Source organism: Hirundo rustica, chromosome 19 (genome assembly GCF_015227805.2).
Source record: "Hirundo rustica isolate bHirRus1 chromosome 19, bHirRus1.pri.v3, whole genome shotgun sequence".
Lineage (NCBI taxonomy): Eukaryota > Metazoa > Chordata > Aves > Passeriformes > Hirundinidae > Hirundo > Hirundo rustica.
Window position 1 is genome coordinate 8,067,060 of NC_053468.1, and position 22,248 is coordinate 8,089,307.

At 40.0% G+C, this 22,248-nt stretch overlaps 1 protein-coding gene and 1 non-coding gene across 12 annotated transcripts in view; one reads left to right on the forward strand and one right to left on the reverse strand.

Moving 5' to 3' along the window:
- GTF2I (general transcription factor IIi) overlaps window positions 1–22,248 on the forward strand; it is a 95,866-nt gene that overhangs the window by 53,621 nt on the left and 19,997 nt on the right. For 10 of the 11 annotated variants that reach the window (XM_040082268.2, XM_058422971.1, XM_058422978.1 and 7 more), the window contains 11 exons: window positions 1,669–1,773; window positions 3,566–3,628; window positions 4,433–4,537; window positions 6,244–6,306; window positions 7,591–7,695; window positions 12,694–12,759; window positions 15,187–15,370; window positions 16,718–16,770; window positions 19,258–19,341; window positions 20,033–20,216; window positions 20,518–20,576. In XM_040082268.2, the coding sequence (XP_039938202.1) occupies window positions 1,669–1,773; window positions 3,566–3,628; window positions 4,433–4,537; window positions 6,244–6,306; window positions 7,591–7,695; window positions 12,694–12,759; window positions 15,187–15,370; window positions 16,718–16,770; window positions 19,258–19,341; window positions 20,033–20,216; window positions 20,518–20,576 (1,071 nt within the window). The remainder of the gene's footprint in view (window positions 1–1,668; window positions 1,774–3,565; window positions 3,629–4,432; window positions 4,538–6,243; window positions 6,307–7,590; window positions 7,696–12,693; window positions 12,760–15,186; window positions 15,371–16,717; window positions 16,771–19,257; window positions 19,342–20,032; window positions 20,217–20,517; window positions 20,577–22,248) is intronic. The other variant, XM_058422977.1, reaches the window with a different exon arrangement.
- TRNAL-UAA (transfer RNA leucine (anticodon UAA)) lies at window positions 10,718–10,791 on the reverse strand. The gene has a single exon. It is a non-coding gene; the product is annotated as a tRNA-Leu (tRNA).

Consider the following 22,248-nt stretch of genomic DNA (forward strand, 5'->3'; position numbering starts at 1 on the left):
GTGCTGGTGTTGACTGTAGTTGCTGTTGACTGTGACTGTTGACTGTGCACTGCTTGGTAAATGAACGGTCGAGAAGTGTTAGAAGACCACAATATAGTGCAGCATTTTGTACTTCCTGGGCTGGTTTTGAAATGATGTCTGACAAGCAATTTTATCTTGTGCAGAATTTTCAAGCATTGGTAATGAAAAATAGTCATTGAATGGACAAGATGTTACAGCATTCATTCATTCATTCATTCATTCATTCATTCATTCATTCATTCATTCTGCAGAAGACATTGCTTTATAAACACACTGTAGTTCTGTGTACCATTTGTAGTTAACACGAGCTTCTGGGAAGAATGGTCCTGGAAGAGAAAGGCTGTGTTGCAGGTGGTGTAAGTGAAGCCTCCAGGTGTCTGTCTAATATTGATAATGATGAGATACAACCCTTTGCCCCTGGCAGCTCCCTTTCTCTTCTGAATGGCTCTGAAGCTGCAAACTGGGGTTCCTGGTGTTCTCGTGCTAGGATCTTGGTCAGAGGTCAGCTGTGTTTCTTGTATTTGTGAATTAGTGTCCTGTAACAGGTTTAGAAGGCTGCTGAGATGGGCTTTTCTTAGTGCTTGCTTATGGAATTAGATTAAGACCACTCAATCTGCAATTTATTCAGTAGGCAGGGCAAAGTGGGACTTCTGGCATTTGGGACAAAGTGGACCCTTCTGGCATTGCCTTCAGCATTTTATAATGCAGCATGGAAATAACTCCAACATTGCCTCAACAGCAAAGTTTATATATGATAAGTCTTTAAGTTCTGTGTATATTCAAAGGCCTTTACCACAGAAGTAAAAGTGCTCTGAAAAGTTTTTCTCTGACAGAGTATAAGAGAAATGCATAGGTACAAGGTATGTCAGTGTGTGATAGTATTTTTGGTAAGTAAACCTTACCCTGGGTGTCCTGGATACCTGTTTTTCTGTATGTGAAATTAGTTTTGTCTGCTGTAAGCATTTGTTTTCTCTGAAGTTGGAGGTATTGGTAATTGGCAGCCTTAAAAAGCTTATTACCATAATTAAGATAGGGATGGACTGAGGAGTGGCTGGCTGAGTAGCAGCTCTCTGACAAATGGCTGGGTTTGCTGTTCTCCTGTCTGTCCACTTGGGTGTGTTTAAGGTAGAGTTGATCTCTTTGATGAATTTCATTGATGCCCATTAGTTTTCCACTGGTTTGAAAGTGGGTTGAACATTTGAGCTCTTCAAGGCAAACTTGAGCAGTGTCTTTTGGGATCTTCCTGTGTAATGGTATTAGTTCCAGGTAGCTAAAGGAGTTAGTCCCTATGGGCACAATTTATTTTGTGCCTCCTTTTGCTGTTGCATGGTTGTTTCACAATCATGCGATGTGCAGTCATGATTCAGAAGACAATGTTGTTTTCCTTCGGAAGTACAGAAGCAGTTTGTGTTTTGCTGCCTTGTGCTTTGCACAGGCCCTTTTGAGGGAACAAGTTGTTCCTTCACAGGTAGGAGCAGGAGCTTTCTGAAGTTACTCATGGAAGTAATTTTTTTTCAGGATTTGTTGTCCTGATAAGCACAGTTCCTTCATTCTGTTAGAGTTTTTTTAAAATTCCAAGCAGTTCCAATGCGGCCTATGGGTTCCCTGGACATATAACCTGTTTTGTTTTTTCTTTCTTTCTTATAGATGATGATGATGGCTACATACCCCCTGACAAGGGACTGAAGAGCTCTGAGTCAACTAATGAAGCAGCCAATACTGTCAACAGAAAGGCAGAAGAGTCCAATACTGGTGAGATGAAAATAAAGATGATTTTTTTAACCTGCTTTGTTCTATGAAAACTTTTTTGGGTTATCTACTGCTGCAGGAGTGAGACACGTTAGTGCAAGCCTTCATTTCCGAGCCATGGGCTCTGTGTAGGTGAATTGCTGCAGTATAATCATCATCATCATCACAGGCTATCTCTGTTGTTTTTTGTTATTTGATGTGACAATATAAATAGATGCACAGGAAGTTGGGATCTTTTGGCTGTATTCTTGCATGATCCCTTATATTGGATTCTCCACACAAATGCCTCCATGCACTTCAGTGTGCCCTGGTTAAAGATACTTTGCCTGGGATTTTTTTGTGATCCTGTACCTGTCCTTTATTCTGTGGATTGGTTTAGTTTGGTTTATGGACACATTAATCTCTCTGCTTTTATCAGGTTCTGTGCAGTCGGGAATATGTTTTTTACTTTATATTTTTTAAGGCAGCCACCGGAGTTCACACGACAGTGGAGGAACAGATGTGGAGATACAGTTGGAGCATTAGAGATGTGGAATGTGTTTTGTTAGGATTAATTTATATAATTGGATATTTTTTCACAGAAATATTTGGAAAGATGTTGCCTTATATAAATTCTACGTCTTCTCCAACCATTGTCTTTTCATATTTCCATCAGGTCTTTGGGAATTTGTCTATATTGTGAGGTGATTTAAAATGTACAGGGCTTTGATCCCCTGTCACCGAGACACAAAAAGCAGTCACACCTTTCGCAAGGCAGAGGTCCTTCCGAACCAGCTCCCAGCTGAGAGAGCAGAGAGAAGAGTCCCCTTTGTTTATTTCTTACTTTTTATTCATTTTTGGGTCTAGCAGAAGATTGGCTTTTTGGGGTTTCCACCCCTCAGCCTCAGTGGCCAGACCAATTGTCAGTTACAATTGTTTTCAGGTTAGAAATATGCAAACAAAGGACAGAGAATGAAAAACAAAGGATTTGTTTATGTTACATCTGTGGGAAAAGGTAGAAAACTGCTCTAATATTCTACAGTAACTAAAAGATCTGACTCCATTTATGAAATTCAAAAAGACCTTAAAAAAAAACTCAGAAAAACCAGGGTAACAATCCCCCTACTCTGTGGGGTTTCACTGCACATTCACCTATTTGGTTTTTCAAGGATAGGCTTCAAATTGTCATGGGCATGCTCAGCAATAGCTTGATATACAGGGCATTATCAGTTTTGTGTTGTGGCGAATGCCTAGGGCAGCAAAGTCTGGTCACCAATGTGTGATGGCATCATGGCTTCTTTCTCCAGTGTGGACTCAGGCTCAAATGGCAGATGAAGAAGATTCTACAGAAACATGCACATATTTTAATTGTCCAAATTCAGAAATGTGTGTGACATCTGTCTGCCAAATGTGTAGGGCTCACAGACCACAGGGGTTAACCCTCATCTGCAGTGGCGCAGTGTGGCCTTGAATCCCAGCAGCCTTTGTTTATATTTCCAGTAATCCCGAGTAACAGAGGGGAAAATACTTATGATTGTATTAACCCTGCAAAGCCAAGACTATGGAATTTCCCTCTGTCATAGCACCAACTCTGTAGTGCTGCAGGTGCAGTTTAGCAAGTGTAATGCTCCCCTCTTTGCCTTAGTGTGGGATTGCTCCAAGGCTCATGGTGACATATCTTTGCTTCTATTTTTGTTGCATGCTGTGAGTGCAAGGGGCTTCTTTGACAATGCTGGTTTAAATGCACAGGCAGGGAGTGTTTGTTTCAAATCCTTGTTTGTGTCCATCATTCAGCAGTCCTGTTTTTGTCTTTCAGATTCCTCCCATCATAACATGCCAGAGATATGTGAGAACCCTGAGGTTGAGGTCACTGTTGAAGGTCAGTTCTCCGGCTCATTGATTTCAATAGGTTGAGCATTTTTATATCCAAAATATATTTTTCAAAGCCTACGTTACTTGGCACTGAATGAAGAGAGTTGTGTGCTGGTGTTGACTGTAGTTTGGATTGTGCACTGCTTGGTAAATGAACCTGCTGGAGAAGTGTTAGAAAACCACATAATAAAGATAGGGATGGAGTGAGGAGTGACTGGCTGAGTAGCAGCTCTCTGACAAATGGCTGTGTTTGCTGTTCTCCTGTCTGTCCACTTGGGTGTGTTTAAGGTAGAGTTGATCTCTTTGATGAATTTCATTGGTGCCCTTTAGTTTTACACTGGTTTGAAAGTGGGTTTCAAATATTTGAGCTCTTCAAGACAAATCTTAGGTAGTGTGTTTTGAGATCTACTTGTGGAATGGTATTAGTTCCAGTTAGCTAAAGGAGTTAGTCCCTATGGGCACTGTTTATTTTGTGCCTCCTTGTGCTGTTGCATGGTTGTTTCACAATCACGCGATGTCCAGTCATGATTCAGAAGACAATGTTGTTTTCCTTCGGAAGTACAGAAGCAGTTTGTGTTTTGCTGCCTTGTGCTTTGCACAGGCCCTTTTGAGGGAACAAGTTGTTCCTTCACAGGTAGGAACAGGAGCTTTCTGAAGTTAGTCCGCTAAGTAATTTTTTTTCAGAATTTGTTGTTCTGATAAGCACAGTTCCTTCATTCTGTTAGAGTTTTTATATTCAAAGCTGTTCCAGTGCTGCACGTGCTTTCCCTGCCAAAAAATTAGTAATTTTTGTTGTTTTTGTTTCTTAAAGATGATGATGATGACTTCCTGCCCTCTGACAAGAGACCGAGGAGCGCCAGGTTGGGTAATGAATCTGCCAGTGCTGCTAGCAGAAACGGAGAAGAATCCAATTCTGGTAAGATGAAAATGAAAGTTGATTTTATCTCCCTGCTATGTTTTTGAAAGGATTTGGGGTATTTTTGTGCTGCAGGAGTGAGAGATGTTTAGTGTAAGCCTTCATTTAAGAGCCATGGACTCTGTGTAGGTGAATTGCTGCTGTATAATCACCATCATCATCGGCTGCCTTTGTTGTTTTTTGTTACGTGATGTAACAACCTTAACATACGCACAGGAATTTGGGACCTTTTGGCTGTGTTCTTTTGTGATCACTTATATTAAATGCATCCTTGCACTTCAGCGTACCCTGGTTAAAGATGCTTTGCCTGGGATTTTTTTGTGATCCTGTACCTTTCCTTTATTCTGTGGTTTGGTGTATGGACACATTAATCTGTCTGCTTTTACAAGGTTCTGTGCAGTCAGGACTGTTTTTTTTTTTTTTAACTTTATATTTTTGAAGGCTGCCACCAGAGTTTATATGGCAGTGGAGGAACAGATGTGGAAATACAGTAAGAGCATTTGAGGTTGAGTGTATATTTTGTGAGGATAAATTTACATAGTTGGATATTTTTTCTCAGAAATATTTGGAAAGATGTTGCCTTATATAAATTCTACATCTTCTCCAACCATTGTCTTTTCATATTTCCACCAGGTTGACTTTTGTGATTTTGTGTTCTTTGGCTTTTAATCTCACAAATCACACCGCTCTGGGGCTTGCAGTAAGCAGGTTGTGATCAGAGTTGTCATTATTTTAAGTCATGAAAGGCATTTGTAAGGTGCTCATCCCCCAGAGTTTAGTGGTTTGACGGGATGTGAAAAGTCCATCATTGTGTGGGTGGCTTTGCTCAGAGCACGTGTCTCTCCAGCCTGAGCTGTGTGCTTTTGAAGCCAGGTTTTGCTGGCAGCAATGCTCCTTCTTGCAAATCCCATTGGTTTTGCTTTGAAGGTAGGTGTGACCATAGTTAAGGGTAGCATGAGATGAAATTCAGCAGCATTTCTCCTGATAAAGGTGAATGAAGTTCATTGCCTGTGCTGGCTGCAGTATTAACAGAACTCACTTGAGAGGAGAAATCTAGGTTTGTTTTCCATAATGCCATGTGCTTTATATCTGACTGTGAAGAGGGAGCATGAGGAAGGGGAAGTGTGATAGGAAATGAGCAAGACTCTGACTCTGCCATGGTTTTGGCTAGAATTTTATAGCTCCAGATGCTGAGTGTGGCCCTTTGAGTCAGACTAAGGTTTTGTAACACACTTTTTTCTTAGTCCTGTTCATCACAAGTTTCTGTAAGAGAGGTGTGGAAAGTTGTCCCTGGTTTTGCTGAATAGTGTGAGTTGAGAGTTCATGGTGATGCAAGGTCCCAGGCAGGTGCAAAGGAGAGCTGCTTTGTTGTAAAAATCTGGCCTTTTAAAGCAGGTAGCTGGTTGTCTGTTACATGCTTTTAAATCATAACCAAAAATTCAGCCGACCACCATACACCACGATGTGAACATGCAATGGTTACAGAATGTTTTTCTACCTCTAATTCAGCCGAGTCACTTTCCCTTAGTCCTTTTCTACTTAGCCAAAGTAGCAGGCCTGAGCCATGATTTTATAAGGCCTTCCCTTTGTGAGGTTTTACCTATAGACAACAAAATGGAATAAATCTGTTGTGCATGAAGGCTGGTGTTTACGAGAAGGTGTAGAGGCAGTGGCTGAAAGTTGCAGGTCCTGTTTTTCCCTTTCAGAGTCCTCCCAGCATGACTCGGCTGAATCAAGTGAGGATTCTGAGGGTGAATTCACTACTGAAGGTCAGTTCTCCAGGTCGCTGATTTCAGTTTGTTGGGTATTTTTATATCCAAAATGTGTTTTCCAAAGCCTGCGCTGAGTCGTTACAACTGACATAATCACGGACAAAGACCCTCTAACTACTTAGTTAGAAAGTGGGATGTTTATTCACCAGGGGGTGGCACGGGAGTCATCTCCAAAAGGTGTGGCCACCCTGAACAAGGTTCTTTGCCCTCTATTTTCCAAGATCTTACATACAATACATATGCATAACCCCAGCACCTCCCATCCCCAGTCAGTTTTAAAATGAGGCTATTAGTCCTTCACATGTGTGCAGTTCTTCTCTTGAATTGGGTCAGTAATCCCGAATTGAGTCAGTGGTCTCAAAGGATGAAGTCAGGAGAGTCTTCATCAGGTCTCAGTGACCCTCTGGCACGATCCAAGGTCCCCTGCTTTGTGATTGATTGATACCAAGTCCAGGTACTGGCCATTGTCCTTACTGGTTTCAATCTGTTCTTATAATGGTTTGCTTACTCCACTTTTTTCTATAAACATACTCAAAATATAACAATTAGCTCTAGCTTGGGCATCTAATAATCATTAACCTACCACTTACTAATCTAACTTACATCTTGATCAATATAAATTGCTTCTAACCCTTAGCTAAAATCCTAATTCTTTAAAACCATGATTCAACATTACTTGGAACTGAATGAAGAGAGTTGTGTGCTGGTGTTGACTGTAGTTTGGATTGTGCACTGCTTCATAAATGAACCTGGTGGAGACGTATTAGAAAAACCACAATATCCTGCAGCATATTGGAATTACTGAGCTGGTTTTCAAATTATGCCAGACAGAAATATACATCTCTTGAGTAATTTTTAAGCACTGGTAATGAGACCTACTACTGGAATGCTATTACTTCCAGTTAGATAACCAAGGTATTCCCTATGGGCACAATTTATTTTGTGCCTCCTTGTGCTGTTGCATGGTTGTTTCACAATCACGTGATGTCCAGTCATGATTCAGAAGACAATGTTGTTTTCCTTCAGAAGTACAGAAGCAGTTTGTGTTTTGCTGCCTTGTGCTTTGCACAGGCCCTTTTGAGGGAACAAGTTGTTCCTTCACAGGTAGGAACAGGAGCTTTCTGAAGTTACTCAGGTAAGTAATTTTTTTCAGAATTTGTTGTCCTGATAAGCACAGTTCCTTCATTCTGTTAGAGTTTTTTTAAAATCCCAAGCAGTTCCAGCGCCGCGCACGACTGCCCTGGACAAAAAAAAAAAGTGATTTTATTTTTTGTCTTTAAGATAATGATCATGACTACGTACCTCATCACAAGAGACGAAACAGCACCAAGTTGGCTAATGCTGCTGCCAATAATGGAAGAAATAAAACAAAAGAGTTCAATTTTGGTAAGATGAAAATTAGAGATGATATTATCTCCCTGCTTTGTTTTATGAAAAGGTTTTGGGTAATTTTGTACTTGCAGGAATGAGACATTTTAGTGCAAGCCTTCATTCCCGAGCCATGAGCTCTGTGTAGGTGAATTGCTGCAGTATAATCATCATCATCACAGGTTGCCTCTGTTGTTTTTTGTTATTTATGTGAGTATGAAGAGATGCACAGGAATTTGGGATCTTTTGGCTTTGTTCTTTTGTGATGCCTTATGTTGGGTTCTCCACAGAAATGCGCTTCAGTGTGCCCTGGTTAAAGATGCTTTGCCTGGGATTTTTTGTGGTCCTGTACCTCTCCTTTATTCCGTGGTTTGGTTTATGGACACGTTAATCTGTTTGCTTTTATAAGGTTCCATACTGTCAGGAATATGTCTTTTGGTACAGTATTTGTGTTTGTATTCGGAATTCTGGAAATTAATATAAAAATTCTTATGGATCTCCTAACAGGTGTTTTGCTTGATAATTGTCAATTTTGGCAAAAGTTACTGAAATTTTGAGAGCTGTTCTTAAGAGATCATTAATAATAGGCCGTTGAGCATGTATCTTTTTTTTTATGTTTGGTCAGGAGGGCATAAATACGGCATTACTAGAGGAGAATATTGAGGAGTTGGTGCTGCAGAAGCTTTTGTTAGATATGTTCTCTTAGCAGAAAAATCACCTAAGCTTTGATTGCCAGCAGTTTTGGAAGTGAAGAAACATTGATTTTGAGTTCAGATGGAGAGGAAAGGGAATAAAATATTAGGATGACAGAAGTTTTAGTTGAGGTTGTAATATATAATCTCCAGTTTTACACTGTCTCAGGGCTTACCTGCTCAGTGTTGCTCTGAGTTGACTTGGTTTATCTTCTCTGTGCTGTTTTTAAGAAAATTTCATTTTGGGATAGCTGGTGTGTAGTTAGATTGCCGTGATTTGCATCTCACAGATTATTCAGACACTTTTACTTCTGAGCTTCCTAAATTGTATTGAGGATATTGACTCCTATGTTCACTTTGAGGTTCACATACAGAAAGTGGCATGTCTCTGTGGTATTGCAAGAGCGGGTTAAAACACAAAATGAATGTGAGAAGTTTTGGGGAAAAGACCCCTCATTTGCTCTAACGAAGAAAGAGCAGCTTTTGGTAGTTGTGGTGCTGCTGTTCGGGCATTTCAGAAGACTTTGCACCTTTATTATTGAAATCAAATATTAGATAACTGGATAGGAGAAAGGAGGTGGGTAATCTATCATGAGTAGCTGCAGAATGACAAAGATACATGCACTCAGAAAACAGAACAGATGCTTGAGTGAGAAATCTGTCTCGTAAGGACTTCCAGTATTTTACATAACCCTGAGAAGATCGAGATGTTTGAGTTGGAGGTCCTTTCTGTATGTCTTGATTGAACATGTATCTGAAGTGGCCTGAGAATAATGAGCTGTGCTCTTAGTTTTTTGGAAACAGCAAGACAAAGTGAAAGGCAAAATAATTTTAACCAGTCTCTGGTAAAATGTTTGATAGATATCCTTAATCTCATGGAATTGAGGTTAGATTTCAAAAAAATTCTGAACCGACTATTTGAGGTTAAAAATATCATTGCTGAAAGGATTGTACATTGTCAGCAAAAATCTTTTTCCATGGTTTTTTGCTTTCTTAATAGGTTTTATTAAAAGCTCAGAAGCTTCAAGTTGTGTCTTGCAGTTGTGTTAAATAATTTTAACAGGAAAATGTCCCCTTGTCTCACTATGACAGTGATGGGAAATACGTATGTTTTTTCCCCATTTTAGCACACTGTTGAGCACAGGTTTTGTCAGCCTGCAGCATGCTTGGAGTTGCTCTGTGTTTTCCAGGCTGAGCTGTGTGGTTCCCATTTTATTTCCTCAAACAGTTCTCTGTGGCATGGTGATGGGAATAGGAGTGTGCCTTGTACCTGAACATCAGTGTGTATGCACTGTGCAGGTTGCCCCTGCTGTGTGTTTTCTGGAACATATCCCAAGGAGCAGAGAAAGACATAAAATTGAGGAGACTCTGGACAGATGGGGAAAGTTTTCAGGATTGTTATTTAACTGGGATGATGAGTTGCATATATCATAAGATGTTTATATAGGTATGGAAAGAAGCCACCATCTGTCTTGGTGCCCATGGGAAAACTAAACTACTTTTCAGAGTGTAAGTTTAGCTTTGTGGTAGGTCATCAGCTTTGCTAGTGAGCACAAAGTGGGTGACAAAAGAATGTTTTTACAGTATTTGGTCAGGGTCCAAGGGGTTAATAATGCTGACAATCAGATTAAAAAAAATCACACTGGTTACCTGATAAACCGTCTGAATTTTGAAATACTCTGTAGTCCAGCTTATTAATAAAATATAGAAGTAGCTAAAAAAACAGTGTGAAAATCAAAATGTGAGCCGATTTATGATTTATTTTTTTTCCGATTTCCTATTCTCTATGTATCCACCATTCCAAATAAAAATGCCTGTAATGTGGTATATTTGATTATTAATTCCTCTAGTGTTTCCACTGGAGGGAGTGTGGAGTCCCTAAAGCCAATTGAAATAACCCCCAGGTTTTGGCCTTGGAAGGACATGCTGTAATTCTACCCCTGCCTCTTCTCCCTAATACCCAAATTCTCCTGGTTTCTTCTTTCCTTGTTAACCCATTGATTGTAGGACCCCGGTGACCAGACCTCTCTTCCCTATAGGACACTGACCTTACCTGCCCTGTGCCACAAGGTCACTGGATGCTGTAAATCATACTTAAGCCTGAGCAAGGCACATGATCGCACTTCTTTGCACTGGATTCCCTTCGGCACCTGGCATAAACCTTGCTGGAACTTGATCTTATGCAAAGGGCCTTCATTGCCTCTCTTTTGCTGAGCTAGCCTCGTGGCGTGTGTGGATGTGAGAGCTCGATTGCTTGCCTAAGTTGCTCCAAGCAGCTTTTCCACTGGAGAGGTTGACTGGGGCCTAGGCAGAGGCTTCACTCCTAAAAAACACAGCGTTATAAATGGCGCCCAACGTGGGGTTCGAACCCACGACCCTGAGATTTAGTCTCATGCTCTACCGACTGAGCTAGCCGAGGGACTAGAGTGTCCACTAGAGATCCACAGAGTATTTGGCCAATGATTGTGGGATTTGGAAACTGAGAAAAATGAAGCCTTGAAGCTTAATGGCTTAGGTAGGGACGTTCTCAGGAACTTGTTACGGAGGAGATGTAGGCTAAGCTGGGTGGGAGCAGCTTCTCCTAAAATTGCAGTAACCACCAATATTTGGAACAGTATTATTTATATGCTTTTGGATGGTTTCTTTGTAGTATGGTATGACATTCTTTCTGCCTGCTCTCACTCTGATGAAAACTGGCCTGAGTTTTAGAGGAGATTGTTTATTGAGTCAGCCTCAGAGCTTGATGATGTGAAGGGATCTCAACTCTTGACATTTTCCTCTGGGTTCCAGTCTGAAGTCACACAGGTGCCTTTAGAAACCCTTGTGCCAGGACTGTCCATGTGTGTTCACCAGCTCTGTGGAGCGTTTCCCCTTTAGATCAGCCAATTCTGACTCAGATTTTCCTGACTCTTCTGGCAAAGCTGCTGTTAATCCATTGTTCCATTGGTCAACAGAGAATACAGTCTGTAGCTGTGCTGAAATCAGAGAGGGATTCATTTGGGTCTGTTTTTATATATATATATAGTTAAAGGGGGAAATATTGTGCAGTGAAAATCACACAGGAATAGAAAACACTGAGCTCAAGATGTGTTTATCACATTAGAAGCCATGCAGTACAGGGTAGCAGTAAAAGGGTGGCAGAAGTAATTGTATAGATTTAGCCACAAAGATGTAATTTCAAAAAAACCCCAGGTTAATTAATGTAGATTATCTTCCAGGTAACTAGAATGAAGAGTTTATGTGTGGATGCAAGGTAGCATGGCAAAACACCCTTTTTCCTGATTCTTGTCTACCTCTGAAGCATTCTATCCTGTTAATATCCATGAAACTACATTAAAAAATATAAGCTTAAATATGAACCTCAGAGTTGTGCACCTTGGTGTGAGAAGGAATATTTAAGCTGCCTTTGATATGGACTCAAAATTCAATCCTCTGTCTTGTCTAAGAATTTTTTGACAACTGGAAGTGTAATAGCTTCAATGGCCTCATTTTTTAACCTTTGTAATTGCTAGATTCAAGTCTTTGGAGTAAGAAATTAGTTGTAAGTACACTTGTTTAACTCTTTCTTAGAACACCACACAACATTTGGAAACACAGATACCATCTACAAAAGGGTTGTGGGATTTTCCTAAAAACACGGAGATAGTACAAAAAACAGTCAAAATGTGTGCTGTTAACAGGCAGAAAATTAGATGTTAAAATTCTGCTATTTAATCCAGCTCTCCATGGAACACAGGTTTAGATTTGGATAACTTCTGTCTTGCAGCTGTATTTTCTTTCAGAAATAGGATTTATGGGGGTATTTTGCAACACCAGGACTTGGAGAAATTAAGGTAAAGGATGGCAAATGCCTCCTGATGTGTGTAGTTGTACAGATTTGCACCAAAACAACTCCATGTACTTTCTGTAAGTTTTATGCAACTTTACTAATTAAGCTTTTCACTGAAATTTAGATAACTTTCAACAGCACCTATAAACTGCCTTTACCCCTGGTGGCAGCAAGAGCTGCTGACTGAGCCATCAAAGAGACAAATAATTTTTGGAAGTTACTTTCACCTCGTTTGCATTGTGTTTTTTTTAAACTTCATTTAATATGCAAGTTTGGGACTTAAACGTTTTATTCTGTACTTTTCTTTTTTTTCTGAATGTATCCATGCATTTTAAGGTGTAGTCTCTACTCAGCAGACACCTGTTTGCAAGTGAGCAGTACAAGTACACGCTTCATATTTCATATTTCATTTAGCGGTAACTCAGATTTTACAAGAGATTCTCAGTTTTGTTTGTAGTCTGACATGTCCTTCTCTTTCTTTTTTTTATTTTGCAGACAAGTGGAATACGCGAATTACAGACTTGAGAAAGGAAGTTGAAAATCTGTTTGAAAAAAGATACGGTATGTGTTACACACCTTTCAAGCCATTGCCTGTAGTCCTTTGTCACAGCCAGACTGCTTTTTGGCATGCATCTTCTTGTTGGCACGGGAGCACACCAGAAATGACAACACCAAAGGGCTAAATACTTTTAGAATACATAGGAATTGGGGAAAATAGCTTTCTTGGTGTGCAGAGTAATTTCAACATGGGATATCTGCGTTTGGCACCGAAGTGCGAAACTTGATTTTATTTTTCAGTTGTGCTCAGTCTCCTGGAGGACCTGCATGCTCACCTATCTTGGGCATCCACATTTGAGAGAGTTGTCCTTTTCTCAGCATTTACACTGAGTCCTTAAGTGAAAGAATCTTTAGAATGGCGCTGAAGAAATTGATTCATTGATTGTTCATTTTTGATTATGATTGTTTTGTAGTGAAGCAAAAATGACATATGTTAATGGCTCTTGGAAATACAAAGCAGCAGATGTGTTACACTTTGGAATTCGTGCCCAAATGCTGCACTTAGATATGTTTTATGTCCATATATCACAAACTAAAATAGCATTAGCAAAGATCTAGAAAGAAATGCTGGTGTGCCTCTTCCACAAAAAGTGGAAGTACTTTCAGAATAGACCTTGTGATGCGGAGTTACTACATGTTTGGGGTGTGACTATCACCTGACATTTAAACAGCCTGCTGAAAGCAACTTGCACCAAGGTAATACAGTTCAGAATCTGATTCACTACATGGTTGCCTGTAGCAAAGTTGGTTTAAGAAAATTAAGTTGGTTTAAGACAATTTAAGAAGTAGACGCTACGGAATGAGTTACCTTCCCTTATGGTATTAACCAATCCCCTTCCAGCAATACTACACTTACAAGTAGGTGTAAGTAAAAAAATACCAGTCTAATAACAAGCAAAACAGCAACAGCCAAAAAGTAAGACTAAATAATCATTAAATACAAAATTGCTAAATGCCTGGAAGCTCATGGCAACAGTGGGAAATCCGGAATGGTGGGGTATGCCCCCCTCCTCTCAAGATGTCAGCCACCATGAGCAGCCTTGTGGTTTGAAACACAGAGGGATAATGGCAGCAAACCCTCCTGGGAAGGGAGGAGCTCGTGAAGCAGTTCTGGTGGCAGGTGGGAATCCTGGGGTTTTTCTGGGGAAATCCAGCCCACAGTGTAACCTCCAGTTCATGGTGTGTCCTTCTGCCACCCACTGAGCTGTGCTGGTGTTGGTGCTGCTGTTTGTGAGCTCCTGGTGTGTTGCAGGGAGGGACAATGGTCTTCCCAAGCAGCGGGAACAGCGGCCTCCTGGCCCTGCTGGCTCTAGCCCCCTGCTACTTCCAGGAGTTAAAAATTCACTCTGAAACAGTTTTGGATCCTGCAATACAGTTCCTGAGTTCCTACTGTTGCCAGTGGCAACATTTGGCCAAAAGCCAAATGGCAAGAGAGAGCTTCTCTGCCTGAGGCAAAGACTGAGAGGCCAGAGAGGCAAAAGCCTCTCAAAAAGAGCCTGAGCTGCCTGGGAGAGCAGACTTTAAAAGTGCCTACAGCCTGTGCTGCTTTCTGGCTGCAGGGTCTAAAAGAGACAGTAACAATTTTTGGGCACGGATACATATGGAATGTATGAACATTTTGGGTTACCCACAACACCAGCCTAAAAATCTCATATGGAGAGTATTGAACTCTGAGCTGTTGCTGACTTTCCGTAGCAGGCAATATCATATTAAAGAATTCTTGTTGCATGACCTACATGAAATCAGCCCTTTTTGGTATTTGCGAACTCTTGCCTGATGAGTGTATTGATAACAGTGTGATCCTCATAACTTAAATAAGTTGAGGTTATTTTCCAGCTGTGGCTGAGTCAGTTACTTGTTTTTCATTTGGTTTAAAGATTTCATTAGTAGGGCTATGCTTTTTTCAGCAGTGTTAGAAATGCATTTTTTATTTCACTAGAGGTTCTTTAGATTTCTGAGATACATGGACACTTAAGGATTTCAGTGTAAAGAAGGGATGTGTGCCCGTGCTCCAAGGCATTAATGACTTGTAAGCCAGTAGTAGTAACAAATAATAACAGAGCTAATGAACTGAAACATGCTTGGTTTATCATTAGGTCTAGATAACTTAATCTTTCAAAATGCTCTATTAAGCAAAACCAAAATAGTGAGAATCTTCACTCGAACAGGTGCAGTCACTGTTATTAAATGTTTGCATAAAGGGAAAACAGGATGATGTGCATATGTATGCAGAGCTGCAGCTTGTTTACTGTGAAGCAGTGATTTTGCTGTTCAACAAAGTCCCTCACAACACGAATGCTTGCACGTTTAAATGTGCTGAGGTGTTATTGCCTGTATGCTAATTATAATGATTATCAGCGTGATCTCAAACAGGTAATTAAGCAGAGCCACAAGCTAGTCTAATGTCTTTATTCTCCTTTTTCCTTAAAGCTGAGGCTATGAAAGCAGAAGGGCCAGTGTCTATCCCATACACACACTTCCAGTCCCATACAGAGGACCTGTATGTGGAAGGGCTGCCAGAAGGGATTCCCTTCAGGCGCCCAAGCACGTACGGCATTCCCCGCCTGGAGAGGATCCTGCTAGCAAAGGAGAAGATCCGCTTTGTGATTAAAAAGTAAGGGATTTTGCATCTGTGTCTCTACATTGTTTTCTCCTGGTTCCACTTTGCTTCGTTTTTCTTCAAGGAATTCCAAACTGGTTTCTACTGACGTATTAATTTACAGTACTAAGGGGTAGTTTTTCGTTGATAAATTCAGCTTATCAGACCAGTGGAACACTTCCAGTGGTGGTGGAGAGATCTCTGGACAGATATCTTCATTATTATGGACTTCTTGTTGGGCAGATCTCTTTGTACTGTTCAGATCTCTGCAGCTGCAATACATGTTCAAAGCCATTAACTTTGGGATATTGGATTCTATTCGAGGATCCTGGCCGAATTTCAGCTTATGCTTTTTTTAATTTGCTGAAATGTTGTATAAAGCTGTCTATGGCTGTATTTATATAAAGCACTTCCCAGGGCAAGCTTGAGGCCAACACATTGTTTCTGATTCCTGTGGTTTTGTTGGATGTGTGTCCTTGGTGTGTCTGGAGGTAGATCAGGTAGTGTACTTGAAAGAGCCCTTAGATGGAGACTGATTGAAATTTAAAGGAAGCTTCAGTGAGTAACAGCTGATGCTTTTCTGTGTTCAGTGGTGTAGGGCCTAATCCAAGAGTTTTTGAAAAGGACAGGAGCTGGGGGTAGTGGCAGCCCCTGCCTCTGTGCATGCTGCCTTTACCTTGGGTGCTAATTGCTTACATTTGAGAGTAACATGGTTTGTATCAGTTTCTATTATCCTAATGCTTGCAGATAACTAGAACAGAGGAAGGAGTGTAGATCTACCTTTTGTCTCACTTAAAATCAGATATCATACATAGATTTAATTATTTATGTAATGCTTTTGTCAAATATGTTTTAGTCATTAACAGAAATTAATTTATGGTGTTCATTGATTTTCAAACGTGTAACCAGAGCAGCTAAAAAACTAGTTTGGCTCTGTGAGAAACATCAAAGTGTTTAATTTTTTGTTTGCTCAACTGCGGATAAAATTACATATATTTTTGGAAACAAAAGTATCCGCTTTGAAGTTTATTTTTTTAGAGATTAAATTTTTAATTTGGATCTTTGTTTCTGATTAAGTGTATCCTAGAACACAGAGGTAAGTTTAATGGAACCTGTATGTTACCATGAAATATTACAGCTCCAGCAGATACAGGTATTGGGCGTGAAAAATGTTTTGTCAATAGGGTTCCAGCCAGCTCTTCCAATACTTCAGTGTTAGTTGGAATTTAGTGCTGGGGACCATGATGTCCCCTGTGAGGCTTTTTGGTTTTGTTCCTTCAGTAAGTAGTAACTTGAGGCTGTAGCTGGAGGCTAGTTTCTCAGTGTCTGCCACTGTTGAAACATGTATCTTGAATCTTTCAGGCCTGAACTTCTGAATTCAACAGATGTTCCAGTGAACAAGACACCTTCAGGAGGTGAGTTTTCAAATGTGTGCTTGTACAAGCACAGTATGATATTCCTATTTGTCAAGTCTTAGTGGTGGCTACAGTTAGCTTTTACTAATAATACATAAAATAATACAAATTGCAAGCATTTTCTCTGATTTAAAATTTTCTTTAGCTTTTCTTTAGCGTTTTCCATTGGTTATCCAAGCTAGTGTTAGTGTCAATGGATTTGATTCAGCTTGTCTGAAAGACAAACAATGAGCTTGCTATTTGTTCATCTTGAGATACAGAGAAAAGCATCAGTTTCCACAGCTGATAGAGTGTACTGGATAGGGAAACTGTGCCACAGAATAACTGCTCGTGTGTGGGCTTTTCCAAAATTAGATTAACTGAAACTGAGCAGTGAACATAGTGACATTTATTGCTATAGGATCTGATTTCCTAGGGTAATGGGGCGACATTTGCACACAGTGGTGCAAAAATAATGCATTCCAACCACTTTTGCCATCAGGAATGCTTTTCAGCAGATGCATGCTCTTACAGGTCTTGTCTTCATTGAGCGTCCATCCAAAGGTAGAAAAAGTGACCACGTAAAAACAAGACTTCAGGAATTGCACCCATGAACTCATTTCCCTTCAAGCTGGTAGAAGGAAGTTGAGAATGGAAGAAAATCCTCAGGTTCTGAAAGAATAGTACTTTTGCATGGGCATTAGTTGATAAATTCCTTTCCCAGACTTACTTTTCTCTTCAGGTGAATTCTGCTGTCTTTTGGGCTTCAGGGCATACTTTAATTGTCCAAATAAACCAAGTGTTAAAGCTTGTATGCCTTAAACAACAGTTACAGATTGCTCCCAGCTCCAAAATGCTAACTGGCAACCTCACCCTGGTTGAAGTATGAATTTTAGTAATACCAGAGAAGTCCTTAGTTCAGACTAAACAAGCATATAGACAGTAGTATTTGCACTAGTGCAGCACCATTATGTGTACGAGAAGACTCATAGTCTTTTGTTGTAAAAATTATGTCAAAGACTGTATTAAAGTGAATATTAAGGATCTAAATTAAGCAAAGCAGTTATACCATAAGGATGTCTATTTAATATGTGTGCAGGAATTAAACTTGTCCTGAAGTATAAGTTAACTTAGTGTATTCAGTCTTAACAACCTACATACAGTAGGTTATTACCTACAGTAGGTTATGGACCTTCAAGTACAAAATTTGACTACAAAAACAGCAGGTGGGTTAGTAACTGTGCCTTAACTAGACTCTTAGTTAGCTTTTTAAATTAGCCTTTTTTCTGTTGTTTTAGTAATTTCTAATCTTGTTGTGCTGATTATGGAGGCAAAGCAAGTACATGGCTCATCTCATAAAACCCCTGTAGCTTACAAAACCTGTGGTAACCAATTTCTATGGCACAGGGTTCTGAACAGTTGCTTATATGGCTCATCATCAGCAGTTATCACTTGACAGAGATAGTTACGTGTGACCTCTGCATCCTCTCTAAGAGAGGAGAGCATCCCTGGGAGCTGTCAGTAACATCTCAGAACACAGACGACAGCAGCTCTCTGAGCCTCCACTCCTGCAGTTTTCCTCATGTTTGGATTCCCTCTTTCCTAGTAGCTCATTATCTCCTCTGCCATCTCAGGAGACCGCTGTGGAGCAGCAGCTCTGCTCTCTCAGCTCCCTGTGGCTCCATGTCCAATTCCTGCTCTATCCATTGGCCCTGATAGCTTGAGTCCCTGGCAGGAAAGGAATGGGATGAGTATGGAACCTGTATTTTGACTGGCAGAGGAAAAGATGATTTTCATTTACACTCCTGGGGGAAGTAGACTGGTCAGGAAGGTTTTGTGGAATGGCCTCAGTGCTGAAACTCTGAGACTGATTCTGGCTGCAGGACAGACCAGCTGGATCTCAGGAGTGGCTGAAGAAGTGTGAGCTGGTGTTTCTGCTGATAGCCCAGTGTGGTGCAAGTATAGAACACAGGTCATTGCTTTTGCATTCTGACTAAACCCACGGTGTGGCAGCTGGCCAATGTCTTCTTTGAGACTGGGAAGCTTCACTTGTTGGTCACAAAGACATATTCAGGAGCAAAAAGTGATTTGTATTATATGCGCTTTGATCCCTTAAAAGCGAGTTTTCATCTCATACACATGCCTAATTCTGCACTGAATATCAAGATAATTCTTCAGGAAATGAAACTGTTGAAAAACTATTCCTATCTCCAAGTGGAATCTGCACTTTGGAGGTGGATGATGAAAGTATTGCCGTTCTTCAAGGCCAATACACTGTGTGTATTTTGTAGCAGGAGTGATGTCACTGGTCCAGTGGAGTTTTGTCAGTTTTAATATTCTGTCATTATTTTATGATCATTTTTTTTTTCTAGTTCCACATTGAATCCATACTTCTTACACACAGCGTTTGTGTTACCTGAAAATGCAGGATGATTATGCATCATATAAACTGAACAACTGAAAATATAACCAAAATAATTAGAGAATGTTGGTTTTGTTCTGTGTCAGCCTCAAATACAGTGAAAGAAGAGTGGTATGTCAGAGTCACCAAACTGAGAAAGACGGTAGATCAAATTTTCTGTCAAAAGTTTGGTAAGTACAGTATTATTATTTTCTTTTCTTCATGGCTTTGTATTTCTTGAAGGTTGCTTTCAGTCCTTCCTTTGGACGTCTGTGTGAATGAGACCTTTGTTCAGATATTTCTTCAAGTACTTAAAATTCTGGAAGTTTAGTGGAAAAGCATGTTTTCATTTACTGCTTATACAAGGCAAATTCATAGTTTAAAAAGAATTATAAGTCTTACACATACAGCTCTTCTGATTGCTCTCGATTCCTTCCTATTCAGATGTTTTCCTTTGGTGGTGAATAAAACAGCTGTTTACTTATATCCGCTGCAATATCATCATAATTAATATTAAAACATTTCTGGGTGAAGTTTTATGTTCTGGCCAATATGAAAAAACAGTCAACTTCGTAAGAGCTAGAATAAAAATTTTCATGATACTCTACAACAAATTAACAACTTTGGATAAAACAAATGTATAATGGCTTAGTGAGCAGTCCAGTCTGGTATCGTGACTGCCCAATAGAAACATCATACAATATAGCAATTTTTTTACATTTTTACATAAAGAGACTTGGGTTCTGTTGGATATAAATGCCCTGCATTGTTCCACATTTTAAGATCACAATTGCAACAGCCTGAGGAATTGGTAACAGCTAGCTTTTAACGAAGGTGGATTGGCCAGCCCGTCCAGTTACTGGATGTATTTTGTTCCGACAGCCAAGGCTTTGGGGAGCGATGATCCCAAAACTGTTCCATACAAGAAATTTGAAGCTCATCCAGCTGACCTCTGTGTTGAAGGCCTGCCAGACAACATCCCCTTTAGGAGTCCCTCCTGGTATGGAATCCCTTGCCTTGAACAAATAATTCAAGCGGCCAACAGAATAAAATTTGTGATCAAAAGGTAAGTCTAAACATGGGGGGTTTTTGAAGAAAGAGTCCAAACAAACACCATATGTGTAATCAAGCACTTGGTTTCATTAAGTCATTTGGTCTTTAGTTACCAAATAGGCAAATTAAAAGTTCTGCATCATAAAGTGGGCATTTGCAGTCCAGACAAATATTTCAGAATATGTTTTGCATATCTGTTAGCATGTTGACAAGTGCGAAAAACATAATAGAAAAATTCAAACCCTTCAATTCATGTCATAGTAGGTAGCAGTATTTAATTTATGTGAGGAATAAGCAGATTATTTGTGTTGCAGGCCAGAGCTGCTAAGTCATTCTTCAACCGAAATTATTCATCCCAGGTCAAACACTCAAGGTAAGACAGGTGCTGGCTCCAAGTGGGGATGGAAGTGTTTGATGGTGAAATGCATCAGGATCAATTTTTCAAGAAGTAATGTGTGATGAGTGTGCTGGCACATTCTTTGTGAGGGTTTTAAGGAATGAACTGATCACAGTGAACGTGGATGGTTTCCTGGATTGTGAAATCCAGGGGCAGTTTGAATAACTCAATTATTCCCAGCTGCCTTTGAATAACTCGATTGGGTTACCTTCAGAGCCCCAGAAACTGGAGTTACTGTCCTGGAATCACAGCTCAGGAGTCCCTTGGGATTTCACAGCTGACCCTGAGCTCCTTCAGGTCTCTGTTGGTAAGGAGTTGTAGGGACTTCTTGGAAGTACAATGTGCCTTTAACAGGGAGAAGAATCCGTTTGGGGTTTATTTCTGAATGCCCTGAATTAAAGTGTCTTGCTGCTTTCTTACTACAGGAATGTGCAATTCAGATCTCATTGGGTTTTTTAGGAGTCTGAATCTCCATGTAGTAAGAACACGAGCCAAGACTCAGGGCTTCCTATGTTTTTACACACACAGAGCTTGCTGAAGGAAAAAATAAAAAATATAATTTAATATGATTTAATAATCCTCCAAGCAGCAGCCACCTTACATCATCACAATATATTATAGCTTTTTTTTTAATTTCGGATTTTAGGAAAAAAATATTAAAATTAAATAAAAAAGGCTGCTTTTCATGTGGAGCAAGAGAAAAGGCAGCATCAAGTTTGGGTTTTCTTGAAAGTAGTAACAGCATGTGCCAGTGACAGCAGTAAACAATCCAGCTAATAAAATCCTTTTTCTGAAAGAACAGGCGAGTAGTGATGATGATTCTTAAACCTCAGGCTGTTGGAATGTACAGAATACTTTCTTTTGTACTAGATATTTCACTCTATTTTTCACTAATCTGTAGGTGATTCTGGAATTGCCAGTGCCCACCATGCTTGCTGGGGTCCAGGGTCTAATGTCAGAGAGATTAACAAAGCAAATGTTCTTCTGGACTTAGATCCCAGTGGAAACCTCTTTTCCAGACAAAGGCCAAGGATCTATTTACTGCAGACATAAACTTAATGTTGCTAAAGAATATTAGACTTTTTCAAGCAAAATAATATTGTTTGGGAAAATGGTAATCCTGTGCCATCAACAGACAGTTTGTGAATAACAATTTTTTACAGTAAATTAGTCAGTCTGATTCCTTTGCCACTAGGACTAAAACATGTCAATAAGTATAAACTCGTGTGCAGGTGTTAAATACCTGTGAAATCTATCAAATAAGTATGCCAGACCGAAAAAAAAAACTAATGCATCTTGCCATGAAAGTATAAGACTCTAGAAGTAAGAAAAATAGGTAATTAATGAATCAAAAACATGATTTGGAAACAAAAAAAATCTGTATGGCTTCCTTCCTGCATGCCTTTCACAGCTTGGGATCGGTTTGGCTCAGTAGCAGTTAACTGTTATTTGTCAGTTGTGATGAAAATCATGAAGTATGATGCCATGGGTTGGCACTGGCCAGATGCCAGGCACCCGCTGGTCACTGACTCCCCTCTGATGCTGAAAGAGGAGAGAAAATGCAACAAAGGGTTCATGGCTTGAGATAAAGACTGGGAGAGATCCCTCATCAAACACCACCACAGGCAAAACAGGCTCAACTTAGAGA